Source organism: Cyclopterus lumpus, chromosome 23, assembly GCF_009769545.1.
Source record: "Cyclopterus lumpus isolate fCycLum1 chromosome 23, fCycLum1.pri, whole genome shotgun sequence".
Taxonomy (NCBI): domain Eukaryota; kingdom Metazoa; phylum Chordata; class Actinopteri; order Perciformes; family Cyclopteridae; genus Cyclopterus; species Cyclopterus lumpus.
Window position 1 is genome coordinate 1,764,559 of NC_046988.1, and position 26,105 is coordinate 1,790,663.

General features: G+C 44.5%; 1 protein-coding gene across 1 annotated transcript in view; it reads right to left on the bottom strand.

The window, feature by feature from the left end:
- Positions 1-846: 846 nt before the first annotated feature.
- Positions 847-26,105, bottom strand: part of mpped1 (metallophosphoesterase domain containing 1) — a 62,541-nt gene continuing 37,282 nt past the window's right edge. Inside the window, exons 4-6 of the mRNA XM_034526510.1 lie at positions 9,217-9,332; positions 3,217-3,330; positions 847-968 (exon numbers count right to left, since the gene is read on the bottom strand). Of these exons, the coding sequence (XP_034382401.1) occupies positions 847-968; positions 3,217-3,330; positions 9,217-9,332 (352 nt within the window). The remainder of the gene's footprint in view (positions 969-3,216; positions 3,331-9,216; positions 9,333-26,105) is intronic.

Below are 26,105 nucleotides of genomic sequence, written 5' to 3' on the forward strand. Positions count from 1 at the left end.
GGAGAGGAAGGGGAAGTGCCGCGTGTGGTTTCCTCTGCGTCCTCCTCTTGGCTCGGTCAAGAGGCTCACGAGGGCTTTAATGAGGCCCAGGGGGAGCGGTGTCAACATGGCCGACACCCCAACTCTCACACCGCCCCTGGCTGAGACCTCCTGCTGCCCTCACACACTCGCTTTGATCGCACACGCTGGCAACAAAAAATACATAAAGAGTCCATCATTCTCTGGGCCCGAGGAAGGGAGAGAAACAGGAGGAAGATGAAGGGAAGGGGGATACAAGTTCTGTTAAATCCCGTTGAAGGGGAGGGGGGGGGGGGGGGGGGGGGGGGGGGGGGCAAATGTAACGTCGCTGCTGTTGAGTCGTGGCTCGGCCCAAAACTCTCACAGGTCCGAGGCGCTGGCTTGTTTCACTTCAGTTCATTTAGTGAAGAACAACCGGCACGTCGGTACGCTGTCACTCCCACGTCAGACTGTCCGTGCAGTAAAAGAGGGCGGAGTCCCGTCCGCGTTCACAAGCGTCTCTCCGTCTGCTTTGAGACTCGGATGAAGAAACGATGGAACATGAAATAACAATAACAGCAAAAAGGAAGCGTCCCTTCCTTTAGTCTGCTCCGTCTCCAGGTATGTATGTATGTACGCACACACACGCACACGAACACGCACACACACGCGCACACGCGCACACACACACACACACACACACACACACACACACACACACACACACACACACACACACACACACACCTGCCTTGTATTTACAGATTCTGCTCCACCAAACCCTCACCTCCCTCTCCGGGCTCCTTTCTCCTGATTGGTGGCAGGCGTTTTGGGCCCTGCCTCCTCTAGTCATGTGGTCCTCCCGGGGTTCGGGAGGTCAAAGACGATGGGCGCGTTCATGGGCAGGAAGTTGACGGTGCAGGCGGAGGCGTTGACGAAGGTCGTGGTGCCGTCGGTCATCATGCCGTAACCTGGGCATCAGGGAAAAAGAGAGAAGAGAGAAAAAATGTTGTATAGGATTTTGATGAAGTAACATGAGTTTGATTTATTCTTCAAACTTTTATTCTTGACAATTTGTGTTTATTATCAAAATGGAGACTATTTTCAACATGTTTTACAAAGCAGCTATTTGTATAATAATAATAATACTTTGAATTTATATAGCGCTTTTTGATGTATACATTTGGATTATGTCCTTCTTTATTTAATACCTCTAAATTGAAGGAACTCAAATTAATATTTTTCAGCAGTGCATTTTTTCTTTTACTACAGTGCAAAATTTCAATGTGACCCATTATGGAATATGCACTGACATGACTAAAGAATCAATCTCGGTGGAGCCCTGGACGGACAAATACATGGAGTTCATCTTTTGGAAGACCAAACGACGAACCCCGGAGCTATCAGCGCTGAGCATCTTCACGATTTCCAAAATGGCGAGAATCCAGTTAGAGCAAATGTATGCATGAGAGTGACACGAACACCACTCCAGTTAAAAGAGATCTGCTTCAAAGGCACTTTGGATCGACGTCGCTTCCAAATGGCAGATGTAAAAGCGTTACCATTTTGTGGAGCATACGTTAACTACCGTCTCTCAGAAAGTACCACAATTCAGCTTTCCACGACGAGTGCTTTTCTTTTAAGTGTAGGTGTCACGTTCACCATCTCTTGGAACCGAGCAGATGTCCATGTTGGTGCTTTCAGATTTGGAATACATGAATACAAAACCCGCTATGGGTAATGTCTGTCTTTCCCAGTTTCCCCTCGGAGTCCTCACATTAATGAAGAGAGCTGCTTTCAGCCTCTTTCTCCTTATATGAAGAGTGGTCTAGTTTCTAATCTGGTTCTCTCTCTGATGTGGGACCGCAGCACGGGCTTAGCACTGACCTGATAACCCCGAAAAAGTAGTCCTTCCACCCAGGGAGACGGCCTCTGTGCCCTGGGTGGCCTGGATGTAATGCTCAGAGGGATGTGGCTGCTCAGCTATTCTTTCATACACACGTTAAGCATTTTCTTCAAGAAAACTATTCAACATTATCTCCATACTATCCAAGTTTGGCCGGAATTGAATTATCTCATTTAGTTTATTTAACTTAAAAAATATTAAATTGAAGGAAAATAATAAGCTTAATGTGAGAATGATTCAGGCGCATGGAGGAGCAGGTGGAAAAATGTACAGTAAGAAAAGTAACTGCCGCCTTCAGAATTTGGTAAAGTGGATTTCCCTCTTCTTCAGTTTGATGCTAAATATGTATTGCATCCGACGAATTCAGGTCATAAGGATTTATGTGAGCCATAAGATGTGTAAACTGTATTTGGTGAATAAAAAGGGGGGTGGTTTATATTTAGTATACACCCCTGAATGAAAAAAATCTCAGTGAAAATATGCTTGCATGTATGTGGGGATGTAATTTAAATCACATACATTAGCCAAGATGGTAATTATATCTGCCAGGTGTCAGCCTGAGGGGAGATTATGTGCTCAGCCGTATGCGGCGTGTGCATGTGTGTGTCGCCGTCTGTCCACGGCTAATCTCGCATACTACCAGACCAGCAGCATAATATTTTCACTCACATATAACTACGCTGTAGGACCTCTCAGGGTTGCAGTGATAAACCATTTTTGAAAAACCTTTGTCATTGATTGTTTTCTTACGCCGTCGACTGCCTCGTAACCGGCCGGTCGGGGCCGCAAGTCATCAACAACCGCTTCACTTCCTGTGCAGATGTGCACGCCGAGGCACGCCTTGAGGTTGTGTAGTGGCGTGACCAACTGCAGAAAAGCCTGTGAGAGAGTCTGTGGGTCTCTGGTTGTAAAATGTAGATTCAGTGCCTTTTTTATTGGGTATCAGCCTCCAACCATCAACTACGTACTGTTGAAAACTAAAAACGCTTCAGGTTGTGGTGACGCCTGTGACATTACGCTCACATCATTTAAGCTTTACAAGCAGTGAAGTCAGTGACTTGCAGATTTATTTTAAAGCCCTGGATTTAACATCCCTAATTTCCTCGTTGAAGAGTTGTTTCTGTTTTTTGGGGAGTTTTTCCTGATCCGATGTGAGGTCCTGGGACAGGGATGTCGTATGTGTACAGATTGTAAAGCCCTCTGAGGGGAATTTACAAAATAAACTGAACTGAATTGAATTGAACATACAAGCCTGTCCACCTGCTTTGTGGAGGTAGTTGGGAGTTGAGTGTTTTACAAGCTCGTTCACGTACCTTCATGAATGTGTCCAAACACATGTAACTTGGGCTGGACTCTCCTCTGGACGGTGTTCAGCAGCTCCATGCACCCCACACGCTGCATCTTCTTTGGGACCCAGTCCAGAAAACCTGGACGCACAAATCAAACACACCTTTCACTGAACATGCTGCGTTTCACAGAGCCTGCAAATATGCCATATGAAGAGCTGTGCCCAAAATCAGATAAAGAGGTGGTGTAATCTTTGGTAGGCGAAAGAAAAATAAACCTATTCTAATATTTGTATGCTTTGTGGTATTCTATGTTTATCTCCATAGTGTGGAGATGGACAACGAGATACAATGCAATGTGGTCAGTCGAGCCTACTGGGGTGGAGAGGAGAGAGCCTGAAGAGCAGAACAATGCCACGTTTCACATTACATTGTGGGAAACATGCTGTATAATTACCACTCAACTCAACCATTCAAACTTAAAAGACAACTGTCACCTATTTCAAATGTTAAAAGCTGATTGAATGGGCAAGTGGACCACTACTATTAGAGTACTTCAGACAGGTCAAATTGCAAGCCCCCCCTCATAGTTTCCATGGATCATGGCTGTGTCTGGAGTCGGTCTGGCCTCCTGGGCCCTGCCTCCTGTGTCCTGCCTCGCCCTGCCTCCTGGGCTCTGCCTCCTGCCTCGCCCTGCCTTCTGGGCCCTGCCTCCTAGGCCCTGCCTTATATGTCCTGCCTCGCCCTGCCTCCTGGGCCCTGGCTCCTGCCTCGCCCTGCCTCCTGGGCCCTGCCTACTGCCTCGCCCTGCCTTCTGGGCCCTGCCTCATGTGTCCTGCCTCGCCCTGCCTCCTGGGCCCTGCCTCCTGCCTCACCCTGCCTCCTGGGCCCTGCCTCCTGTGTCCTGCCTCGCCCTGCCTCCTGGGCCCTGCCTCCTGCCATGGCCCTGCTGATGTCCCTTCTCTCTATCTCCTTCTGTTTACATGGATCGTGGTTATCTGGATCTTGGTCCTGCCTGACACCTCCTGCTATTATCATTATTATTATTATTAGTTGCATTGCTAATAGTATTGTCAATACAATTACTGCTTCTATTATGATTATTATTATATTACATCCACTGTTGCTGCTATTTTTGGTTGTTGTAACTTTTTCCTCTTGCCTACTATATGACTCATTTCTGTCTTATTCATTAATTTAGTTGTAACTCTGTAACTCATTCTGTACACATGACATCTATTGCTTCTGTCCATCCGGGGAGAGGGATCCTCCTCTGTTGCTCTCCTGAAGGTTTCTTCACTTTTCCTGATCTGATGAAAGATCCCGGGACCGAGGATGTCGTATGTGTACAGATTGTAAGGCCCACCGAGGCATTTATAAATATATATACATTTAGGAAATATAAGTCATATTTGAATGTTTTAAAATAGACTTGTTTTATCCATATTTTTCCATAAAGTGAAACGAGTCATACAGTAATGGTCCGACTCGGATCATTTCAGTAATGTGGGCAGCAGTGTCACAATGCTGTTGACTTGTCTTGCAGTGTTTACACGGCTGAATGTGTCTTCACAACGGTTCTAAATGTCATCTCCCTTCAAAAAACCATACATCACATTTTAAAACGAAGCTGTAAATTTCAGACTCCTTGTCTAATGGCAAACTGCACATTGCAGCGCCAACAAAAAAAAGACTTCGAAAGCAGCCATAGAAAATAAAGATCAATCACAGCCACACACAGATGCAGACTTCACCGTGTGTGACAAGGATGAAACATGGAGTGTATATGATTTAGTGGCTGCTCCGCGAGGAGGGATGCGGCTGATGCTGAGTCAATAAAAGCATCAAGTCGGAGAAATAAAGTGACTGAGGAGCTCGTGCCTCCATCTTCTCTGCCTTCTGTCGCTCTGCCCAGACAGGAATAAGAAAGTAAACACAAAGGGAAAAGGAAAAAAATACAGTGAAGTGAACAAAAGAGAAAATGATCAAATGAGAACAGGAGAAGGACTTTGGTTTGATCAATTTGTTGTCAATAAAATGTAAGAAAACTGTACCAAAAAACCCTGAAAATACCCATTGTGAATTATAGATTAACATTTAAAAAATGGATTATGAGATTACCATAAACAGAGCAGATTTCATAGAAATATGGCCAGAATATATCAAAATATCTGGATCTTTGGACCAAAATGATGGACGGACAGAGGATCAGATTTAAAGATGATGACATTGCAACCCTGTGAACCCAGAGACTGTGGTGTGGTGAGAAGTGACCTCCTACCTATTGTCTACAAGATGCATGTAAAGTGCTTCCCAAAGTATTGTGGGATAGCAGGCGGACTAGACCTGACCGACTCGAGAAACAAGAGGGACGTTTAGACCTTTGAGTATATCATAGCAAAATATGCCTAGAAGCTTTAATAAAATGTAAGAATAAATCAAGTCTCAAGTCTTTAAGGGCGAGTCTAAGTCACAGATTAAGGACAAGTCAAGTCTCAAGTCTTTAAGGGTGAGTCTAAGTCACATCTTAAGGACAAGTCAAGTCTCAAGTCTTTAAGGGCGAGTCTAAGCCACATCTTAAGGACAAGTCAAGTCTCAAGTATTTAAGGGCGAGTCTAAGCCACATCTTAAGGACAAGTCAAGTCTCAAGTCTTTAAGGGCGAGTCTAAGTCACATCTTAAGGACAAGTCAAGTCTCAAGTCTTTAAGGGCGAGTCTAAGTCACAGATTAAGGACAAGTCAAGTCTCAAGTCTTTAAGGGCGAGTCTAAATCACAGATTAAGGACAAGTCAAGTCTCAAGTCTTTAAGGGTGAGTCTAAGTCACAGATTAAGGACAAGTCAAGTCTCAAGTCTTTAAGGGCGAGTCTAAGTCACATCTTAAGGACAAGTCAAGTCTCAAGTCTTTAAGGGCGAGTCTAAGTCACAGATTAAGGACAAGTCAAGTCTCAAGTCTTTAAGGGCGAGTCTAAATCACAGATTAAGGACAAGTCAAGTCTCAAGTCTTTAAGGGCGAGTCTAAGTCACATCTTAAGGACAAGTCAAGTCTCAAGTCTTTAAGGGCGAGTCTAAGTCACAGATTAAGGACAAGTCAAGTCTCAAGTCTTTAAGGGCGAGTCTAAGCCACATCTTAAGGACAAGTCAAGTCTCAAGTCTTTAAGGGCGAGTCTAAGCCACATCTTAAGGACAAGTCAAGTCAAATCCCTAGTTTTCATAGACGAAGCCACGTTTGACTTAATTACGCAAAAGCAAAATGGCCAAAATCTCAAGGAAAACATATTTTTCCTCTGAAAACAGGTCTTCGAACACCGAGCTGCAAGTAGTCAGTGAGAGCATCTCTATTTGAGTGTAAGATGCATACTTCACGCTCCTCAGTCCTAAAGTAGACGAGTCCAAGACGAGTAGTACAGAAATATATAGAGAAAAGACTTTTTGGAGGTGATTGTTTATACATTTTACCACCAAACATTGTGCAACAGATCTCACTCAGGACACAAATAATGGACCATGTCATCCTCAACACAGACTATAAACACGTCCATGTTCTCAGCTGGCAGTGAATCAGTCATGATGGTAAAGTAATACAGTCTGACTTCTTTCTCCTCAACATGACTCTACTTGTAAAAATCTAATATCAGTTAAGGTAAAAACACATGAAAAAAGCCCCCTTAATACAGCCCGTGTGTTGTTTACAAGGCCTGTGAGATGGTGGACGTGAAGTGAGAAGTTACGAGGGCTTATTGTGTCTCGGGGTATTTTGCTCTAATGTGCCTCTTGTTTCAAAGCAGCTGCTGCTTTGGGCACTCTGCCTGTTTTCCTCTTTTCGTCTTACTTTCTCTCTGCTGTTAACTTCTTCCTCACAGCCAGATAAAGAGGCCATATTTTTCCTCTCGAGCTGCCGATCTGCCGTTTTATCGCGCCTCCTAAAAGACGGGAGCGTTTTGCTGCAGTGCGAAACGACGTCTTGCTCACACTCCTTTTTTTCCCGTCACCTTCTTGGCCATCGTTTGTTTCGCACCCTCCTTAAAAAATATTTTAAAAAAGGATGTCTTTTCTTGACCTCTGGCGCTTTAAAGAATCCACTTCATCAACAAAACTTTTGTCCTCCATCCCCTTTTCTCCTTTTATCTTTCTCATGCCATTCCCTCCGATGTCGCTCTGGGTCTATATATGTGTGTGTGTGTGTGTGTGTGTGTGTGTGTGTGTGTGTGTGTGTGTGTGTGTGTGTGTGTGTGTGTGTGTGTGTGTGTGTGTGTGTCATGCATTAGTAGCCGGCTGTAGCTGCTCCATATGCCGGTGGCTTACGAGCCGATAGCTGGAGACACTTCGCTACGCCGAATGGAAAATAAACGTCTGTGTTCGCGGCCGAGACGCAGACGTAAAAATCAATCACACACACACGTCGGAGCACCACAGCTGCAGCGGGAGATGAGGTGTGAAAGTGTGTGAGGGAGAGTGAGAGAGAGGGAGAAGAGTGTGTGTGTGTGTGTGTGTGAGACGGCGAAGCGCGTACAGGATGTCAGTTACCTTGTGAGCTGGCATCTGTGCCGTGTGTGTGTGTGTGTGTGTGTGTGTGTGTGTGTGTGTGTGTGTGTGTGTGTGAGGATGAAACAGTGCGTAAAAGCTGAAAGGCGGTCACAGAGAAGGCCAATAAAGTGTGTTTTGACGCAGATCAGGACGAGATGACCTGATGCGTGAGTCACCGCTTTGATTACCTTCCCCCGTTACTCATCCAAATAAAGCATCTACAGAGAGTGTGTGTGTGTGTGTGTGTAAAAGCTGTAGATAGATGTCGGATAAAACAGCTTAACGGGAAGCTTTGTTTCATTGTCTCCAGGTGAGGTGGTGCTGTGATCTGTAGCTTTAGTTTCCATCTTTATCTTTTGGACCTATTTTCATCCATCAAGTCAATTAGAAAACTCCCCTGTTTAAGTCTAGGAGGAGTCTTTTTGTTCCATGTTACTGTATCATATCTACTAGAACAATATTAAACGATGGTATGATGAAACATGATGCACCAGTAATACATTTAAATGTGACTACTTTGAGGACAATAAATGAATGAATACATAAATGAACTGCAGCATTCGTTCACAGGTGTGAAGCATTCTGTCCAAACACATGCAGCGTAGTGATCCAACAGATGGACTTTTGGTTATTTGTTCAGGTGCTTGCAAGGTGCACCTTTTTCTTATTGCATATGCATAATGCAATAATGCAAGTAATCTTATTAGGCATAGACATGTTAACAAAGGTTGATGATATGTTCCCCTGGATGAGGACCCAGGACAGTCCGGACCAGACAGAAACTGATGCTGCCTTCTAGAATTTACCCGTTTGATATTTGCAGCACATTTTTCTGGCATTTTCAACGTTTTCCTAAATATCTTTTGCGCAAAGAAGATAATTATCATAGACTGTTGACCATACCCTGCTATTATGTTAATCAAATGCATGCAAATAGAGTTAACATTGGATATCAATGGAACTCCCACTTTGAGTGGCCTTGCATCATTTTTTCTCTAGTAGGTTGGACATTTTTCCGGGTTGTCTGTAACGCAGCTAGATGGCAGCTCCAGGAATGTTTTCGTAATGAAAATAACCTTTAAAATTAAATATAAGTTTGTATATAACTGGAAACAGATGATCCGATGAGTATTATTGAAGAACACAATGTCTGTTAACAACTCAAACAACATTTGGACTTGAACTAATATCATCTTGCTTTCCACTTGATAAGACATGTATACTTTTGTATTAACATGTTACATCAACACCATCTCCACCTCTCGCTCAACCAGTGGCTGGTGTACATGTTATGCATCTTTGATTTGTATTAAAATTGCGATAAAATAATCTAATCTAATGATATTTTTGAATGATTTTTTTCCTGGTTTAAACTAAAGTAAATGAACACTACATTATAATTTCTTTTCACAGTTCAGTCATCTGTACATATACAGGAGCACCTTTAGATGTATGATGGAGCGTGTGTGTGTGTGTGTGTGTGTGATGTAATGTGTGTCTCACCCAGTGGGGGGCAGTGTGTGACCAGGATGTCTGTGTTGTCGGGGATCTGGTTCCACTTGTCCAGCAGAGCCTGACCCCGCGGCAGGTTGAAGCCCCAGCCGTAGTACCAGGGCTGCCTGCAGACACACACACACACACACGCACACACACACACACACGCACACACACACACACACACACGCACACACACACGTACAGGAAATAAGAGGAGCAGATGGGTTAGCTGGTAGTTTGTCATGTGAGATGTTTGAATCTTTTCTATCACCTGTCACACTTTCTGTCCTTACAGTGATATGATGATGATTATAATAATGACTAATTAATGATTAATGAATTAACTATAATGATGAAACGTTAGAAAGAGTTAGAATCATATAATGTGGAAGCATTTAAATCCCAGTTAAACACCATTTTTAAACTTCCTTCTCATGCAAATTTTTATCTACATAAAAATGTGTGTCTTTTGCATCACTACACACAAAGTGTACACACAAACAGCTTCTTTCCCACTGATGTGCTAGAACACTGTTATCTGGAGCCGTATGTAGCATGCTGTAAATAGAGATATTACTGTAATGTGTAAAGTCTCAATACTAATAATCTCAGAACAGTATCAGACACAATGACTTCAAGTCATAAACATGGTTACTATATTGTATGTAAACTAAAAGCAGTACATTGTTATTACAGTCCTCTCACACTCAGAGCTGTTCACTGGCCTTCACCCTAATCGCCAGAGAGAATGATGCGTTCAAGGTTTTATGGAGTGGAGAACATATTTCTGAGAGAAAAATAAAAGATGTAGTCTACATTGAAAACCATATTTCCATGTCTATCACACATGTATGGCTGGATCGCATAAATAAATGACAGACTTCTCCATGTAGAACGCGGATGTACGTCTCTGTGTAACTGCAGTTGACCTAATCCTGCTTTCTAAGTCACTTACAGGTGTTTCCACAGGTGCATTCTGGGTGCAGGTGATCGACAACTGGTATTTCAATACTAGTGTTTAGCAAACGTGTCTAATGGAGATAACGTACGTGTTTATTTATTTATGTGTAAAGCCGACAATGTGCGTATGCTTCAGCATACCTGCTCGATAGATATGATACACGAGTTAATGCTTTCCATAAATGTGTCACAGGATCTGTTTTTTGTGTCGTGACAATTACATAAAAAAATATATATATATAAATATATACCACTGAACAATCAAACACACAGCAAAGCAAGATGGTGAAAAGATTATGTTTGTGAATATTTCCTGTTAAACCTGAATTTTTGCTGACATTGTTGATAGGACTGTACGGTCGGGATGCTTATTGACAGTAATGTAATCATTTTGTTAATGCAGTTTTCCCACATTTTGCATATGCATCATGTTGGCAATGGGCCTCTTTTTTAGCCGCGTAAGTTTTCTTCTGTCTCCTGGAAAAAGTCGCTATCAAATCCGACCTTTTTTTCCTTCTTTTTGTTGCTTCTGTTAACAGAAGTTAACCTGATTGTGCTTTTGGAACTGAAACCTCCTGAAGTTGTGGCCCGGAGTGGTTTGTGTTTGAAAAACATGAGGAGAAATCGTCACAGAGCGAAGATCATAACTCCAGCTTGACCTTTGGCTTCTCACGCAAACAGCTGTCAGCCGTCCTCCTTTTAGTGTCTCAACATGAGGTTTGACCTTCAAGATGAAGAGCAGTCGTCTCGTGGAGGAATCAAACAGCATCCCCAGCAAGGGGGCGGGGCAGGGGGAACAGAGAGCTACATTAAACGCCTCCTTGATCACAGTCGGCGACGGGAGAAAAAAAGGAAACAAGAAGAGAAGAAGCAGAAGGAAAAGCAGAAGAAGAAGAAGAAGAAGAAGAAGAAGAAGAAGAAGAAGATGAACGGGGGAGCCTTGACGGCTGGGGCTCGTGTCCCTTTACTTTGATAACGGACGCCATGGTCGTGAGTGACGGAGAAGAAATTAACATGTCACTTACAATCTGTACTCCGATCCATCTTCCTCTGCAACGTGTGTGTGTGTGTGTGTGTGTGTGTGTGTGTGTGTGTCGACTCTGCGAAAGTGCCTTTTTTTAAATTGCCAAGTGCAGTCACTCGAAACACCAACTTTATCGCCGTGGCCGCTGCCCGACGCGTCTGTGCTCAGTGGCACATCAGATGAGGATTTCTTCTGAATAATTTCCGGTGTGTGTGTGTGTGTGTGTGTGTGTGTGTGTGTGTGTGTGCCTGACATGCTTGGGGACTTCAGAGACAGATGGGGAGACACAGAGACAGGCCTGAAGATAGGAAGGAATACCTGTCACACACAGTCTCCTTGTCCTTCTCTTTAATTAAGAAAGCTAAAAACGGGGACTCCAGGTCACGTGTGCACCGACAGGGGTGGTGGTGCATCATGGGAAATCATGTCCCACATTTTTCTGGAGAGTCGCGCGATTAAAATTCCATCACCCCCTGAACATCGGAGACTAAACATTTCTGACGAATGATCTGACGCTGCCCATGAACACAGTTTCAATCATTTACCCAGCTGATATTAAAACATTTAGACTGGCCTTAGCATATTAATAGGGCCTATGGAATATAATATTCATGTCCGTCTTCACACGTCTCAATTAAAATGAAATGAGCTCGGCGGTGCGGCTGATGGAGGGACGAAGAGAGAGCAAAGGAGGCATTGAGGTTTCCTGATCCACCTCACGCGGATCACAGATATATTATATAACAGAGTCATATTCAGCCCAGAGAAAGATTTTCTTCCAGACAGCCATTCCACTCCATCAACTTGGAGAGATTCACTCCATTATGTTGTTTACTAAAGAAGCAAAGTCTTGATGTTCATTCCAATTTCATTGTCTTAATTCCCTTTGTGTGACCGGTGGCTGTTTGGATTCACACCTTTGACTCCAACATCGGTTCATTTGACCTATGACCATGACCTTTCCCTCACCTTGACCGGGAGCTTTTCAGGCACGAACACAAGCTTTTCCTAAACTCAATTAGATGGACGTGTGTTGCCTCCCTGTGGAGTTGTTGACCTCTTGCAGCGCCCCATGACACACGATGTGGCGCTGTCCGTGGTGCTGAAACAGTACTCGGGTTTGGAATTGGGATTCTACCTCTGAATCCTGCCCTTCAGTGGTCCCAATGGTTGCACACTATTCCACTGATCTACACACTGGAAACACGGTTGTAAACAAGGCTGTACACAAGGCTGTACACAAGGCTGTACACAAGGCAGGAAGTGCATTCAGCACGTTTGCACCCACATTTTTAGTGAGGGCACTTTTTGTGATGCTAAAACTTTTCTGCCAGAAAATTAAACCAACAAGAAAAGAAAAGAAAACCCCGGTGCAGCTGTCACAGAGAGCGTGATCAGACTCATCAGGATGTCGGCTGGCATCTGGGAAGAATAAAGAGTGTCGCAGCACTCTTCAACGCAACGTCCCACAGGGGGCTTCGGTGCATTACCGGGCAATGATAAAGGCTGAAAGAAGAATGCATTAGCTGACTGCAACAAGTTTCAGTCTCTGAGAGTTGATTTTCATAATGCACTTAAATGAATTGAACCAGCGGTTGCCAGGGAGGCTGGACAGTAATGTAAAGGATGCTCTTTGTTTTTAGGGATGAAGCCGGTCCTTTAATGCTCCCACAAGTCATCTGTGATTGATCAGTGTTGCTTCTGAGTGGCTGTCAAAACTTCAGAAGAAAATACAGTCTTCAAATTAAGAAACTTTCTTTTTTAAATCATTTCAGAGGCTGCTTATCCAAGTTCATGAAAAAAAGGAAAAAGAAAAGACAAAAGTATTCCAGTGCACCTAAAAAAGCGATGATCCAGTCTATCGTTTTGTCAGCCCAGGATTATAAATCACCGCGGCTTCTTTAATTCTCAGACATCCATCATCCTGTAGGAGAAGGCGTCACTCTTTTGTCAAGCGGTTTGTATCTCATTCCGCAGCGTGATTCTCCCGCCAGTAAACGTCTCCGTGCCGACCCGTGGGCGTCTCCATTGAGGCTGCTAAAAAAGAGATTATCTCTTGCAGAGGAATTGACCGCAGCCCCCCCCCCCCCCCCCCCCCCCCCCCCATCTCTCTTTCTCTGTCTCAGAGACTCGTCCCGTGTTTGCCGAGCTAACTGAATGTAATTCCACGGATAATATCCCTGCTTCAGAATTGCGATGTTTTTATCAGGTGCAGGATTAGCAAGTGGAACAAGTGATTTGTGTTAACGTGGCGAACGTTGAGCAGACTAAAGAATCTGCTCATGTGACGCCTTGCTATTCGTTATGGACTCTTCCTTTAGTTCTTTAAAAGAGGAGAAAACAGATGTTTGTGAGCACATCTTCAGGAGACAAACAACAGTGTTGAAAACCGTTACTTTAAAGCCACACACACACACACACACACACACACACACACACACACGCTGGCTTCACCTCTCTTAAGGACAAGAGGCCTGCTCGTATCACTGGAGTAAGTCCATGAATCATTGAAGGCCTCTGCCTCTCTCCCACTCCCCCTTTCCCCCCTTTCCCCCCTCTTCTTCTCCTCCTCCTCCCCCTCCCTGTCCTTCTCCTTCAGTGTTTGAGAGGGAATTCTTCTGAGGTCCAAAGAGAGAGTCAGAGTTTGGAGACAAGGGGAAGCACGGGGTTATACAGTGCTTTTTGAATATCTGCCAAACTTTGTCCCATGCATAAAAAGCTGGCACTGGTTATTCTTTTATCGCACACTCCCTCAGTCAAAGCCACACTAATTCATTGCTGGCCTCCTGGGTAGGGATGGGTATCGTTAGGATTTTATCGACACCAGATACTTAAAAGTTCCAAAATCTTGAAAATACATTCTCAGTTAAACAATTAGCTAAGTGATTATCTTTCATTGATCATCCTGTTCTTCTGATCAAACTCTGGATGATGTTCCGCTCGTTGGTCACATGCTGTGATGAACTGCTGCTGTTTCCTCCTTTTACTTGTGAGGCTTGTATTGAGTTCTCAGCGTCTACTGGAGTCACATGTAGCCTCACGATTCTTGGGGCAGCATATCAAGCGTTAAACACATTGACACGTTGTTGCCAGTTGATATGGCACGTCAGCAAATAGCTTAGTTTAGGTCTCCACAAGCTCCTGAGAACAACATATGGCTCTTCATGTACTAAACGCTCCACATGCTCACCAGTTAATGCTGCTGTGTCTTTCTGCTGTTTGCACAGAGCTTTGCCTTGAGAGACATTTACAGGCGGCATTCAGCCGAAGAAAATGAACTAAACAAACTGCAGAGCTGAGGGGAACTAGAGGATTGTGTGATATCACCCAAACCAACACACTGGCCCTGTGTTAAAACCCCCTCTCTGAGCTCCGTGGCTGGTTCCCTCGTCCCTGAGGGCTCCCATTTGTTTTTTTGGGTGACGTTATGGTTTGTGTTTCGACATCATTCAACTATTGCGTACACACTTTCCCACTCATGCACTCACCTCCACTGCTGAACCTACAGACTCCAGCCACAACTGTTAGTTTAAGCTTTCCTGCTATGTTGCCTTTCAATTAATACATCATTTAACTGGCTGGGTTGTGTGCATCTCCCCCTTTCACATTACCCTGGCATTTAAAGCATCCTTCATCCTTTAAAGTTGTTGAGTTGGGAAGCGTTAAGGTTATAATGTGGCTTTTTTTGTATATTCATGCAATAAGACACATTATGTGCACTAACCAGTATTATGTATTTATTAAAACCTGATCTGAATGAGCCACACTGTCATACAGGGTGACATGTTTCTTTATTAACATGAACACACACACTGTAGTTAATTACTCAATCCCATTCACGCCATCCTTCTCTCCCACAAATACTCCAAAGAAGAGCACCAAATGTGGATTAATCCACCGCGAAAAGTAATCCCCAACAAATGCACAAATTCCTCCAATTTGTTTAAAACTACTGTGACGAGCTGTATCCGGAACTATAACTATGGTATCACTACTGAAACTGGATATATTGGCAACAATAACAACACTTTTCAGATTCAGACATACAATAAGGGAAAGAGTAATACAGCAAACACATGCACACATAAAAGAGATGGATGAGGAGGAGGTGAGGAAGAGCTTTGGTTGTGGGGTAAGAAATTAAAGAGGATTATTGTAACGAGGCCCGTCCTAATGTGTAACACGGGCCTCGTGCTAATCACTACATGCACCGACGCAGTGAAAACACCCGGCCGTGATCACCTCTGCTAGATTTAATTAACTACTCATGACTTAACGACCCTAATAACAGCCTGGGAGGCAGGTTGGGGGAGCGGAGCGTGGCGGTCCGCTTACACACACTAGTCACACACACATTTGTGCGATTTTTCTTCTGTATTTGATGTGCACCAGATACATAAAGCAGCTTGTTTGCTAATGCAGTCATAGCTATTTATCTGAGCGTTTTCCCCACAGCCTCATTTCCAAATTTCCATTGCCTGACAGCTATCTCATATGTACCTAAAATGTTGATGTTTCCGAAACCTAAATAAGTTTCATATGAGCCTTTTATCACACTTGCATAAATGCACATTGCCACAGGATTGGTTTGGTTTGGGCAACAAAACCACTTGATTTGAAAAAATATAACAACAAAAATATAACATGCGTCGCGCGACGACGTAGCGGTTTGATTCCCGACTCTTCCAGTCCGAATTCCGAAGTGTCCTCTGGCAAGACCCTGAAGCTCAAATTGCTCCCTATGGCTCTGCCATCGGTGTGTGAATGAGCAATAGTTTAGATCCTGATCAGCAGTGTGAGTGAATGTCGTGAACAGAGTTTTGAGTGGTCGCAAGACTTTAAGGGCGCTCTACAAAAGTCGGCTCGACAAACACTTTATTATCTTCTTCGAATGCCATATCCAACAACATAACAACTCCAACTGGAGTAATTACAGCTACATTGATCCAAACACAGCATACTTATGGATGAATTTACATCTCTCCATTGCACCTTATTAACTCTGCTTCCTCCCCGGAGTCGTTGTGACTTCACGTCTCATAGGGTCCATTGGACCTGGAGGTGTCTGATGCCTGGTGAGCCGGCCTCCCGCGTTGGCCCTGCTGATCGCCCCGCCCCCCCTCTTCTCTACCTCCTTCTGTTTCATGGATTGGAGTTCCATTCATACATTGTCATATTCATGTAATGTGTTTATGTAACTCTGTAACTCTGTTCATCTGTACACATGACATCTATTCATCTGTACATCTGGGGAGAGGGATCCTCCTCTGTTGCTCTCCTGAAGGTTTCTTCACTTTTTTCCCTGTCAAATGTTATTTTTGGGGAGTTTTTCCTGATCCGATGTGAGGTCAAAGGTCAGGGATGTCGTATGTGTACAGATTGTAAAGCCCTCTGAGGCAAATTTGTAATTTGTGATATTGGGCTATACAAAATAAACTGAATTGAATTGAATTGAAAAAGGGCAGACTTTGAGACTTTACTATTGTTCAGTTCTAGTCAAGTAGCTCCGGCAAAGAGCTGCAGTTCACAATTAAACTGTCTGTCAGTAAGTCTTGGCACAGAATGTTGGAGGAAGCTTTTGGAACTACTTTTATTTTAACAGTATTCAATTCAGTGCAAACTGAATTGAATTGAATACTGTTAAAATAAAAGTACAAATTTGCCTCAGAGGGCTTTACAATCTGTACACATACAACATCCCTGACCTTTGACCTCACATCGGATCAGGAAAAACTCCCCCAAAATAACCTTTCACAGGTAAAAAAGTGAAGAAACCTTCAGGAGAGCAACAGAGGAGGATCCCTCTCCCCGGATGGACAGAAGCAATAGATGTCATGTGTACAGAATGAACAGCATTTACAAAGTTACATAAACACATTACATGAATATGAATATGTATGAATGGAACTCCAATCCATGAAACAGAAGGAGGTAGAGAAGAGGGGGGGCGGGGCATCAGCAGGGCCAAGGTGGGAGGCCGGTTCACCAGCATCAGACACCTCCAGGTCCAATGGACCCTATGAGACGTGAAGTCACAACGACTCCGGGGAGGAAGCAGAGTTAATAAGGTGCAATGGAGAGATGTAAATTCATCCATAAGGAGAGAGAGAAGAGGAGATAGGTGCTCAGTGTATCCTAAAACATCTCCCAGCATCCTATAAGCCTATAGCAGCATATCAAGGGGCTGGACCAGGGCAAACCTGATTCAGCCCTAACTATAAGCACTTATCAAACAGGAAAGTCTTAAGTCTACTCTTAAATGAGGTGACTGTGACTGCCTCCCAGACTGAAAGTGGAAGCTGGTTCCATAAAAGAGGAGCTTGATAACTGAAGGCTCTTGCTCCCATCCTACTTTTTAGGACTCTAGGAACCACAAGTAGCCCCGCATTTAGTGAGCGCAGCTCTCTAGTGGGGCAATATGGTACTACAAGCTCCTTAAGATATGATGGTGCATCACCAATCAAGGCTTTGTAGGTGAGGAGAAGAATTTTAAATGTGATTCTTGATTTTACAGGGAGCCAGTGCAGAGCAGCTAATACAGGAGTAATGTGATCTCTTTTCTTAGTTTTTGTGAGTACACGAGCTGCAGCATTCTGGATCAACTGGAGGGACTTAAGAGATTTATTAGAGCAGCCTGATAATAAGGAGTTGCAGTAATCTAGTCTGGAAGTAACAAAGGCGTGAACCAGCTTTTCTGCATCTTTTTGAGACAAGATGTGCCTGATTTTTGAAATGTTACAGAGATGAAAAAATGCAGTCCTTGAGATTTGCTTAACGTGGGAGTTAAAGGACAAGTCTCGGTCAAAGATAACACCTAGATTCTTTACAGTGGTGTTGGATGCCAGGGAAATGCCATCTACAGAAACCACATCACCAGATAATTGATCTCTGAGGTGTTCAGGGCCCAGTAAAATAACTTCAGTTTTGTCTGAGTTTAACATCAGGAAGTTGCAGGTCATCCATGTTTTTATGTCTTTAAGACATTCTTGAATTTTAGCGAGCTGGTTGGTCTCCTCTGGTTTGATCGATAGATATAATTGAGTATCGTCTGCATAGCAATGAAAGTTGATGCAGTGTTTCCTGATAATATTGCCCAAAGGAAGCATATATAAGGTAAATAAAATTGGTCCAAGCACAGAACCTTGTGGAACTCCGTGATTAACGTTGGTGGTCATTGAGGCTTCATCGTTTACAAATACAAATTGAGATCGATCTGATAAATAGGATTTAAACCAACTTAGTGCGGTACCTGAAATGCCAATCGACTGATCCAGTCTCTGTAATAGGATGTCATGATCAATGGAGTCGAACGCAGCACTAAGGTCTAATAATACCAGTACGGAGATGAGTCCTTTATCTGATGCAATTAGGAGGTCATTTGTAATCTTCACCAGTGCTGTCTCTGTGCTGTGGTGTTTTCTAAATCCTGACTGAAACTCCTCAAATAAACTATTCGGATGTAGGAAGAAACTGATTTGCGACTACGTTCTTAAGTAACTTAGAGAGGAAGGGAAGGTTAGAGATGGGTCTGTAGTTAGCCAACACCTCTGGATTAAGAGTGGGCTTTTTCAGGAGAGGTTTAATTACAGCTACTTTGAAGGAGTGTGGTACATGGCCCGTTAGCAAAGACACATTAACAATATCCAGCAGAGAGGTGCCAATTAAAGGCAACACGTCTTTAAGCAGCCTCGTTGGGATGGGGTCTAAGAGACAGGTAGACGGTTTAGAAGTAGAAACCGTTGAAGACAATTGGTCTAGGTTAATGGGAGAAAAGCTATCCAAATATACACCAGGGCATACAGCCGTTTCCAAGGCCACTCCTCTTGATGACAGATCGGCAGTAGTTGAGGGCAAGAGATCATCAATCTTGCCTCTAATAGTTAAAATCTTTTCATTGAAGAAGTTCATGAAGTCATTACTACTGAGGTCTATAGGAATACACGGCTCCACAGAGCTGTGACTCTCTGTCAGCCTGGCTACAGTGCTAAAGAGAACTCTGGGGTTGTTCTTATTTTTCTCTATTACTGATGAGTAATAGCCTGCTCTGGCATTACGGAGAGCCTTTTTATATGTTTTAAGGCTGTCTCGCCAAACTAACCGTGATTCTTCCAGATTGGTGGAATGCCATATTCTTTCAAGCTTTCATGAAGTTTGCTTTAGGTCGCGGGTCTGAGGGTTATACCAGGGAGCAAACCTCCTTTGCCTCATTGTCTTTTTCTTCAGTGGGGCTATCGAGTCTAGTGTCATTCTCAGTGAGCCTGTAGCACTATCGACAATATGATCAATCTGGGAAGGACTAAAGTTAGCACAGGAGTCCTCCGTCACATTGAGACGTGGTATTGAATCAAATGCAGAAGGAATCGCTTCTTTAAATTTAGCTACAGCACTGTCAGTTAGACATCTGGTTATGAGGTAATGGTCTGACAGAAGAGGGTTCTGTGGGAAGACCTCCAAATGATCAATGTCAATGCCATATGTAAGAACAAGGTCGAGGGTGTGGCCAAAGCAGTGAGTGGGTTTCTGTACTCTCTGACAGAAGCCAATCGAGTCCAACAATGAGATAAATGCAGTACTAAGGCAATCATTATCAATATCCACATGAATATTAAAATCTCCTACAATAATAACCTTATCACTTTTAAGGACAAAACTTGATAAACACTCTGAAAATTCAGATATAAATTCTGAATATGGACCTGGTGGCCGGTACAGTATAACAAATAGGATTGGCTGTAATGTTTTACAGGTTGGATGTGAAAGACTAAGAACAAGGCTTTCAAATGAGTTGCAGTTTAGTTTAGGTTTAGGATTAATTAATAGGCTTGAGTCAAAGATGGCTGCTACTCCACCTCCTCGGCCGGTGCCTCGAGGAATGTGAGTATTAATATGACTTGGAGGAGTTGATTCATTTAGGTTGACATATTCTTCATGCCTCAGCCAGGTTTCAGTAAGACACAATAAATCAATGTGATTGTCTGATATTAAATCATTTACTAATACAGCTTTAGATGACAGAGATCTAATATTTAGGAGTCCACATTTAATTATCCTGTTTTGTTGCACTTTTGAAATAGTGATGTTAACCTGTATGAGGTTATTTTGTATGACTCCTCTTCTGGTTACTTTTGATTTAATTAATTTAAGTGGCCGTGGGACAGACACAGTCTCTATAGAGTTAAGGTTAAGGGTGGGGAACTGCTCGAATGGAAGTGCAGAGAAGGGTGGAAGACTACAACTCTGCTTCTGCTTCCTGATCTGAACTCTGGGTCATGGATTAAGTCCGCTAATCAACTTGGCCATGTTTGCAGAAATGAGACGCGCTCCATCCCAAGTGGGATGAATGCCGTCTCGACTCATCAGATCAGGCTTTCCCCAGAAAGTCTGCCAGTTATCTATGTAGCCCACATTGTTTGCTGGGCACCACGTGGACAACCAGCGGTTGAACGACGACATGCGGCTATACATGTCATCATTGATCAGATTGGGGAGAGGGCCAGAGAAAACTACGGTGTCCGACATTGTCTTGGCATAAGTACACACCGATTCCACATTAATTTTAGTGACCTCCGACCGCCGCAGTCGGGAGTCATTACCGCCGGCGTGTATTATAATCTTACTGTAACTATGCTCATCTTTAGCCAGCAGTTTTAAACAAGATTCAATGTCGCCCGCTCTGGCCCCCGGGATGCATATGACTTTGGTCCCTGGCTTCGCTATCTTCACGTTTCTGACTATGGAGCTACCTATAACCAGAGTGGGTTTCTCAGCGGGTGTGTCGCTGAGTGGGGAAAACTGGTTCGAAACGTGAAGAGGTTGGAGGTGCTCAGTGGGCTTCTGTTTAGACTTAAAACCCCTTCGAACAGTTACCCAGCCATCCGGCTGCTCGGGGGCTGCCGGGGGACAGCTAACAGAGGCTAATGCTAAAGGCTCCGACCGGCTATGGGGGGAGGCGGGCTAACTAGCGTAACTGTCTGAGCTTCGATGGTGCAGAGCCGTCATCTAACCCACTTAGAACTGCCTCCAACCAGCAAATGAACTACACTTGTTGCATGTACCGTTATCATTAAGGGAGGCAGAGGAATAGCTTTACATGAGACACTCTGAACAAGAGGGAGCGGGAGGGGGAGAAGAAAACATCGCGAGCTGCTAAGCTGGCAACCGGAAGTGATGCAATACGCTTACCGGAAGAGAGAGAGCGATCCCCTTTGAATAACAATACCTGCCACAACATTCACGAATGGCAGCGCCAGAGCCTCTGTTCCGTAAAACACACACCTCTGCTCTGGCGACTCATTGCAAAGTCAAAGAATGAAAACACAAGTTCCTCCCTATCAGCAGTAGATTTGGAACAGGAGCAGGGTTTTCACAGAAGCAAACGTCAAAGGGGATTAGCGGTGCCCGTTTTTGGCACACGACAGTAATAACTCAATAGACACGACGGCGGCTGGTGGTCACAAACAGGGGAGATGTGCACTCACACAGCCCGAGGTGGTACATGGCCAGCATGTGAGACGTTGACTCGGTCGGCCCACTCAGCCCAGCGGGGCGCCGAGTTAGAGGGACGCAGAGAGGGAACAAGTTGTTTTACATGTTGCAGGGAGACAGTTCTTCAATGTTCTTGTTTGTTTTGTGCGACTGAAAACCAGTGCAGACAAGCGCCATTCGATTCCCCCGTTCGCACACAGACTTTGATGTTTAATCACGGGGCCGGCACACACGAGCGCCTCAGTCGGCCTGCCGTGGCGCGCTGATCCTCACAGCAGGAATACGAGAGAGAGACACAGACTTAGACCCTGAATGGCAGCGGGGAAGAGAGACAGACAGTCAGAGAGAGGATGCGAAAGACACGTTCCATAATTAATACAGAAAATAAGACGAGATGGAGAGAATAAGTGGGTAAGCTGAGGATGAAGGCACGATGAGGTAGATGAAGAAAGAGGGAGACGAGTTATGGAGTGAAGGGAGGAGGGACTGAGGCAGTGCGGGAGGGGTGGATGGGGTGAGGAAAGAGGAAAGAGGGGAAGAAGACAGTGCTGGAAGGCAGAGTATATCTGACTCTGACAATAAGGAGGATTAGAGATGTGACGGAGACTCGCCTGCAGCGCCCCTATCACTGTCACTGTGTGTGTGTGTGTGTGTGTGTGTGTGTGTGTGTGTGTGTGTGTCACCATGACCTGTTACCTGCTTGTTCCGTGGTGTCAACGGAAAGTCAACCAGCATTCTTTGTTGGCACACACACACACACACACAAAAGATGTCCAGCACTGTCATGAAGGATACTTTTTTATTGTCACATATGTCACATCAAGGCTATATGGGCAAATTGTAATTATTGATTCATTGTTAATTAAAAACGATAGATCTACCAGATGTCGGGAGGATACTTTAAAACAAAAGTTTGATTTTCTCAGAGTTCACGATGGACACCTGAATGCACCATGACGTCCTTATACCGTACAGAGCGGTGGAGACGCTCCATCAATTTTAAGTGGAGTTCTGCTTTCTTAGCTGGGGTTGGTGGTGGAGGGCTTGCCTCCAATGGCTGCAGTCTCTAAATCTTCTGCAGCTGTCAAACTGGAGTTTTTCTGTCAATTATAAGTTATGGTACGAGACAATAACAGCAATCCCTGTTTTAAAGTCCTGGGTTTATTCATCCATCCACACCGACCTCCTCCCTTTATCACTCTTTATTCTACGTCGTCTGACTTCCGTCTTTTAACCACAGAAGTTAAACGAACAGCGGCCTCCTGGCTAAAAGATCTGTGTTTGTTGAATTTTTTTAAGATATTTATTATAGATTATTATTTTCCGTAGGTACTGCTACAAACAGTGGATGAGACAAGACTGCAAAATGTAAGACAAAGGGCCGCTGACTGAGCTGCCGTATGTGTGAGGTAGATCACGCTAAAGCAAGGAGTGAGACGGTTGAGGGTCATGAATTTAACCTTAATTTGTCTCTTTCAAATAAGTCTGAATAACCGGGAAGAAATAACCGGTTTTCCTTTCTGAGACCTATTTTCTGTCAGTACAATATTATCATGAACAATAGAAACAATAATGCCAAAACAGCGCGCTACGTTGCAACTGTGTGGCTCAATGAGTCAGAGGTCAGATGAGGCTTGGAACACAGAGCGGAGGTTGGGCCAGTAGGGAGGTGCACTACTCCTTTAATCTGGGCCTGGTTCCACCTGCGTCTTCAACCGCAGATTGTAGTCATGTTGGCCCTCAGCACGAGTCATGTAGTACACGGCAGGTCACAGCACACACACACACACACACACACACACTCCCTGTTTGTGTGTGTGTGTGTGTGTGTGTGTGTGTGTGTGTGCAGTGGGGGTGTCAGAGAAAGTAGCGGAAGGATTAGAAAATATTTCCAGAGCTCTGATCTACATACAGTGTGACACTAGACAGTCTTTTCTCTGGTACACAAGCAACATACACACACGCACACAAACACACACTCACACACTCACGCACACACACACACACACACACACACACACAGAAACTCAGTCGAGGGCCCAGTTGGGTTCAGTTTGCCAGTGTGTGTCCAAGCATCCTGTGAATCCTGGACAAGGACACTGTGGCATCACAGAGCCCATCTGTGGGACAGAGAGTGGGGACATCTGTCCATATGACTCTCTCTCTCTCTTACACACACACACACACACTAACACACACACACACACACACACACACACAGTTAGAAAGCTTCATCAAAGAAACAGTGTGAACAGAGAAATGCGTTTCCTCTGTAAGTGTATGCGTGTGTGTGTGTGCGTGTGCGTATTTGTGTGTGTCTGCGTGTGTGTGTGGTCTGAAGTGTGTGTAGCCTGTCTGCTCACAGCTGTGCTCCGCTTTCACACTCATCAGCAATCATACGTACACACAAACACACACACACAGACACACACAGGACTGATGATGTGTAGACATTCACTGCATGTGTGTGTGTGTGTGTGTGTGTGTGTGAGTGTAGTCACAGCTACGGGAGACATTGTGTGTGTAAGTCACCACTCCTATTGTTTCACTTGGTATTCCCAAACAAGGTTTCAATGAACATGTGACACAAGTCTGGAGAGCTCAGGGGCCCTTGAGTTCAGCTGTGTCCCCCTTCTTATTAATCTTATCGCAGCATATCTATCGCTGACTGTAGGAGTCTCTAATTTACATTCTACCAGTCAGCAAAAGGAGATAGTAGACAAGTGATTATCATAACCTCCTAATTGGGATCAACTTGTCATTTAAAATAATTAGGCCTTTTTCATCGGGTCCCTGGAACTTACTTTGAGGTACACTTATATTTCATCAGGTTCTATCATGCCTTAAGAGAAAAAAACACAATTTCAGTGTTCCAACTCTTAAACTTTTTAATATTTGGTGAAATATAAGGACTCAAATTGGCCCGTTTTGTTTGAGGTGTGGAAGAAGTGAGGCCTTGATTATTAGATTTGGGGAGGGGGGGCGTAATGATGGATTACCCTTGAATTACTTTCAATCAAGCACGTCCTTTCATTCATCTATTCGTTTACCTGTGAGACTTCATTTAATTTGTCAAAAAACAGCAACTTTAAAGGATGCTGAGGGCCGACAGGAGATGCTTACTACACAACTCATCTCAGAATCGTCATATGTGGCTGGATTCTTCCTGATTTCTATGTACAACATAGAAAATGCCGTGCTGACACAGAATACTCCAGTAAAGCCATTGTCAGGCTTCTGAATGAATCGATCTATCCACTCTGATGAAGCCGACATGCTGAGAAATGTCTATTTGAGTCATAAATCTGTGCATACGTTGCTGATTTCCTCCTTCCGCAGCCTCATCTCATACATCTTGTAAGAGGATGAATCTCTGCCGGGGCGCCATTTCCATTTCACAGCATAAAACAAAGCCATAAACAAAAACTGCATGAATCGCTGTAAACAATACCAGCGACATGACAAACGGCACATGGAGATGTGCGACACGTGACTCACCGTCGTCCCTCTCCACCGACAAGAGTTACTGTCAGGGAACAAGACGGTAACAAGCACGGGGGCCGTAGAAAAACACTTTGTGAGGCTCCCCAGAGCACACACACACACACATACACACACACACACACACACACGCACACACATTTACACCACTCAACAACACCCCCAATCTGCTGGGCTCGACTGCGGGAGGGAACTGGGATGTGACAAATCAGCCGGGACCCTGGCAGTCAACTTCATGCCCGGCGATAATGAGCTCCCGCCGGAGACGACTCTCACCGGGAGGGAACGGCGTCGTGGAAAAAAAACCGTTAACGGCGCGCTGATCGGCCGAAGCTGGAGTTGTTTAAGGAAACAAAGAAATTTCATATAGAAAGGTGTGAAAATGTGAGGATGGGAGGAGGAAGACAGGCAGATGGGTGGACGAACACAACCAGGAAGAGGGGATGAGCATGGGGGGGGATCTGTGCTAGATGCACATGGGCTGGATCGGAGCACACGGTTCCAGTCCTGCCTATAAGCCTCCCTCGGTGCAGCAGGTGGAGGCTGCGGTGTGTGTGTGTGTGTGTGTGTGTGTGTGTGTGTGTGCACGCTTCCAGAGCAGGTGGGTAAGTTGATGTGTCATTTGGAGATGCCTGGAACTGCACAGACAACAAAGGAGATCTAATTCACCCCTGAGTGAAGGGAGGTGTGTGGGTCGGGGCAGCGCTCCTCTACTGTCACTGCATACTGGATGCTTAGCAGAGATCATGATCTGGGTTGAAATGTGTTCTAATGTCTACTTTGTTCAGGACTAACGCGACGCCAAGCTGAAAAACATAGCTCTGGTTTCAGGCTTGTTTCACCTCTAATGCACCTGCAGCCACACCCAACAGTAATGTCACAGGTTCACCTGCTTCACTTCCCACTTTCCCTGTCAGGAGAGGCA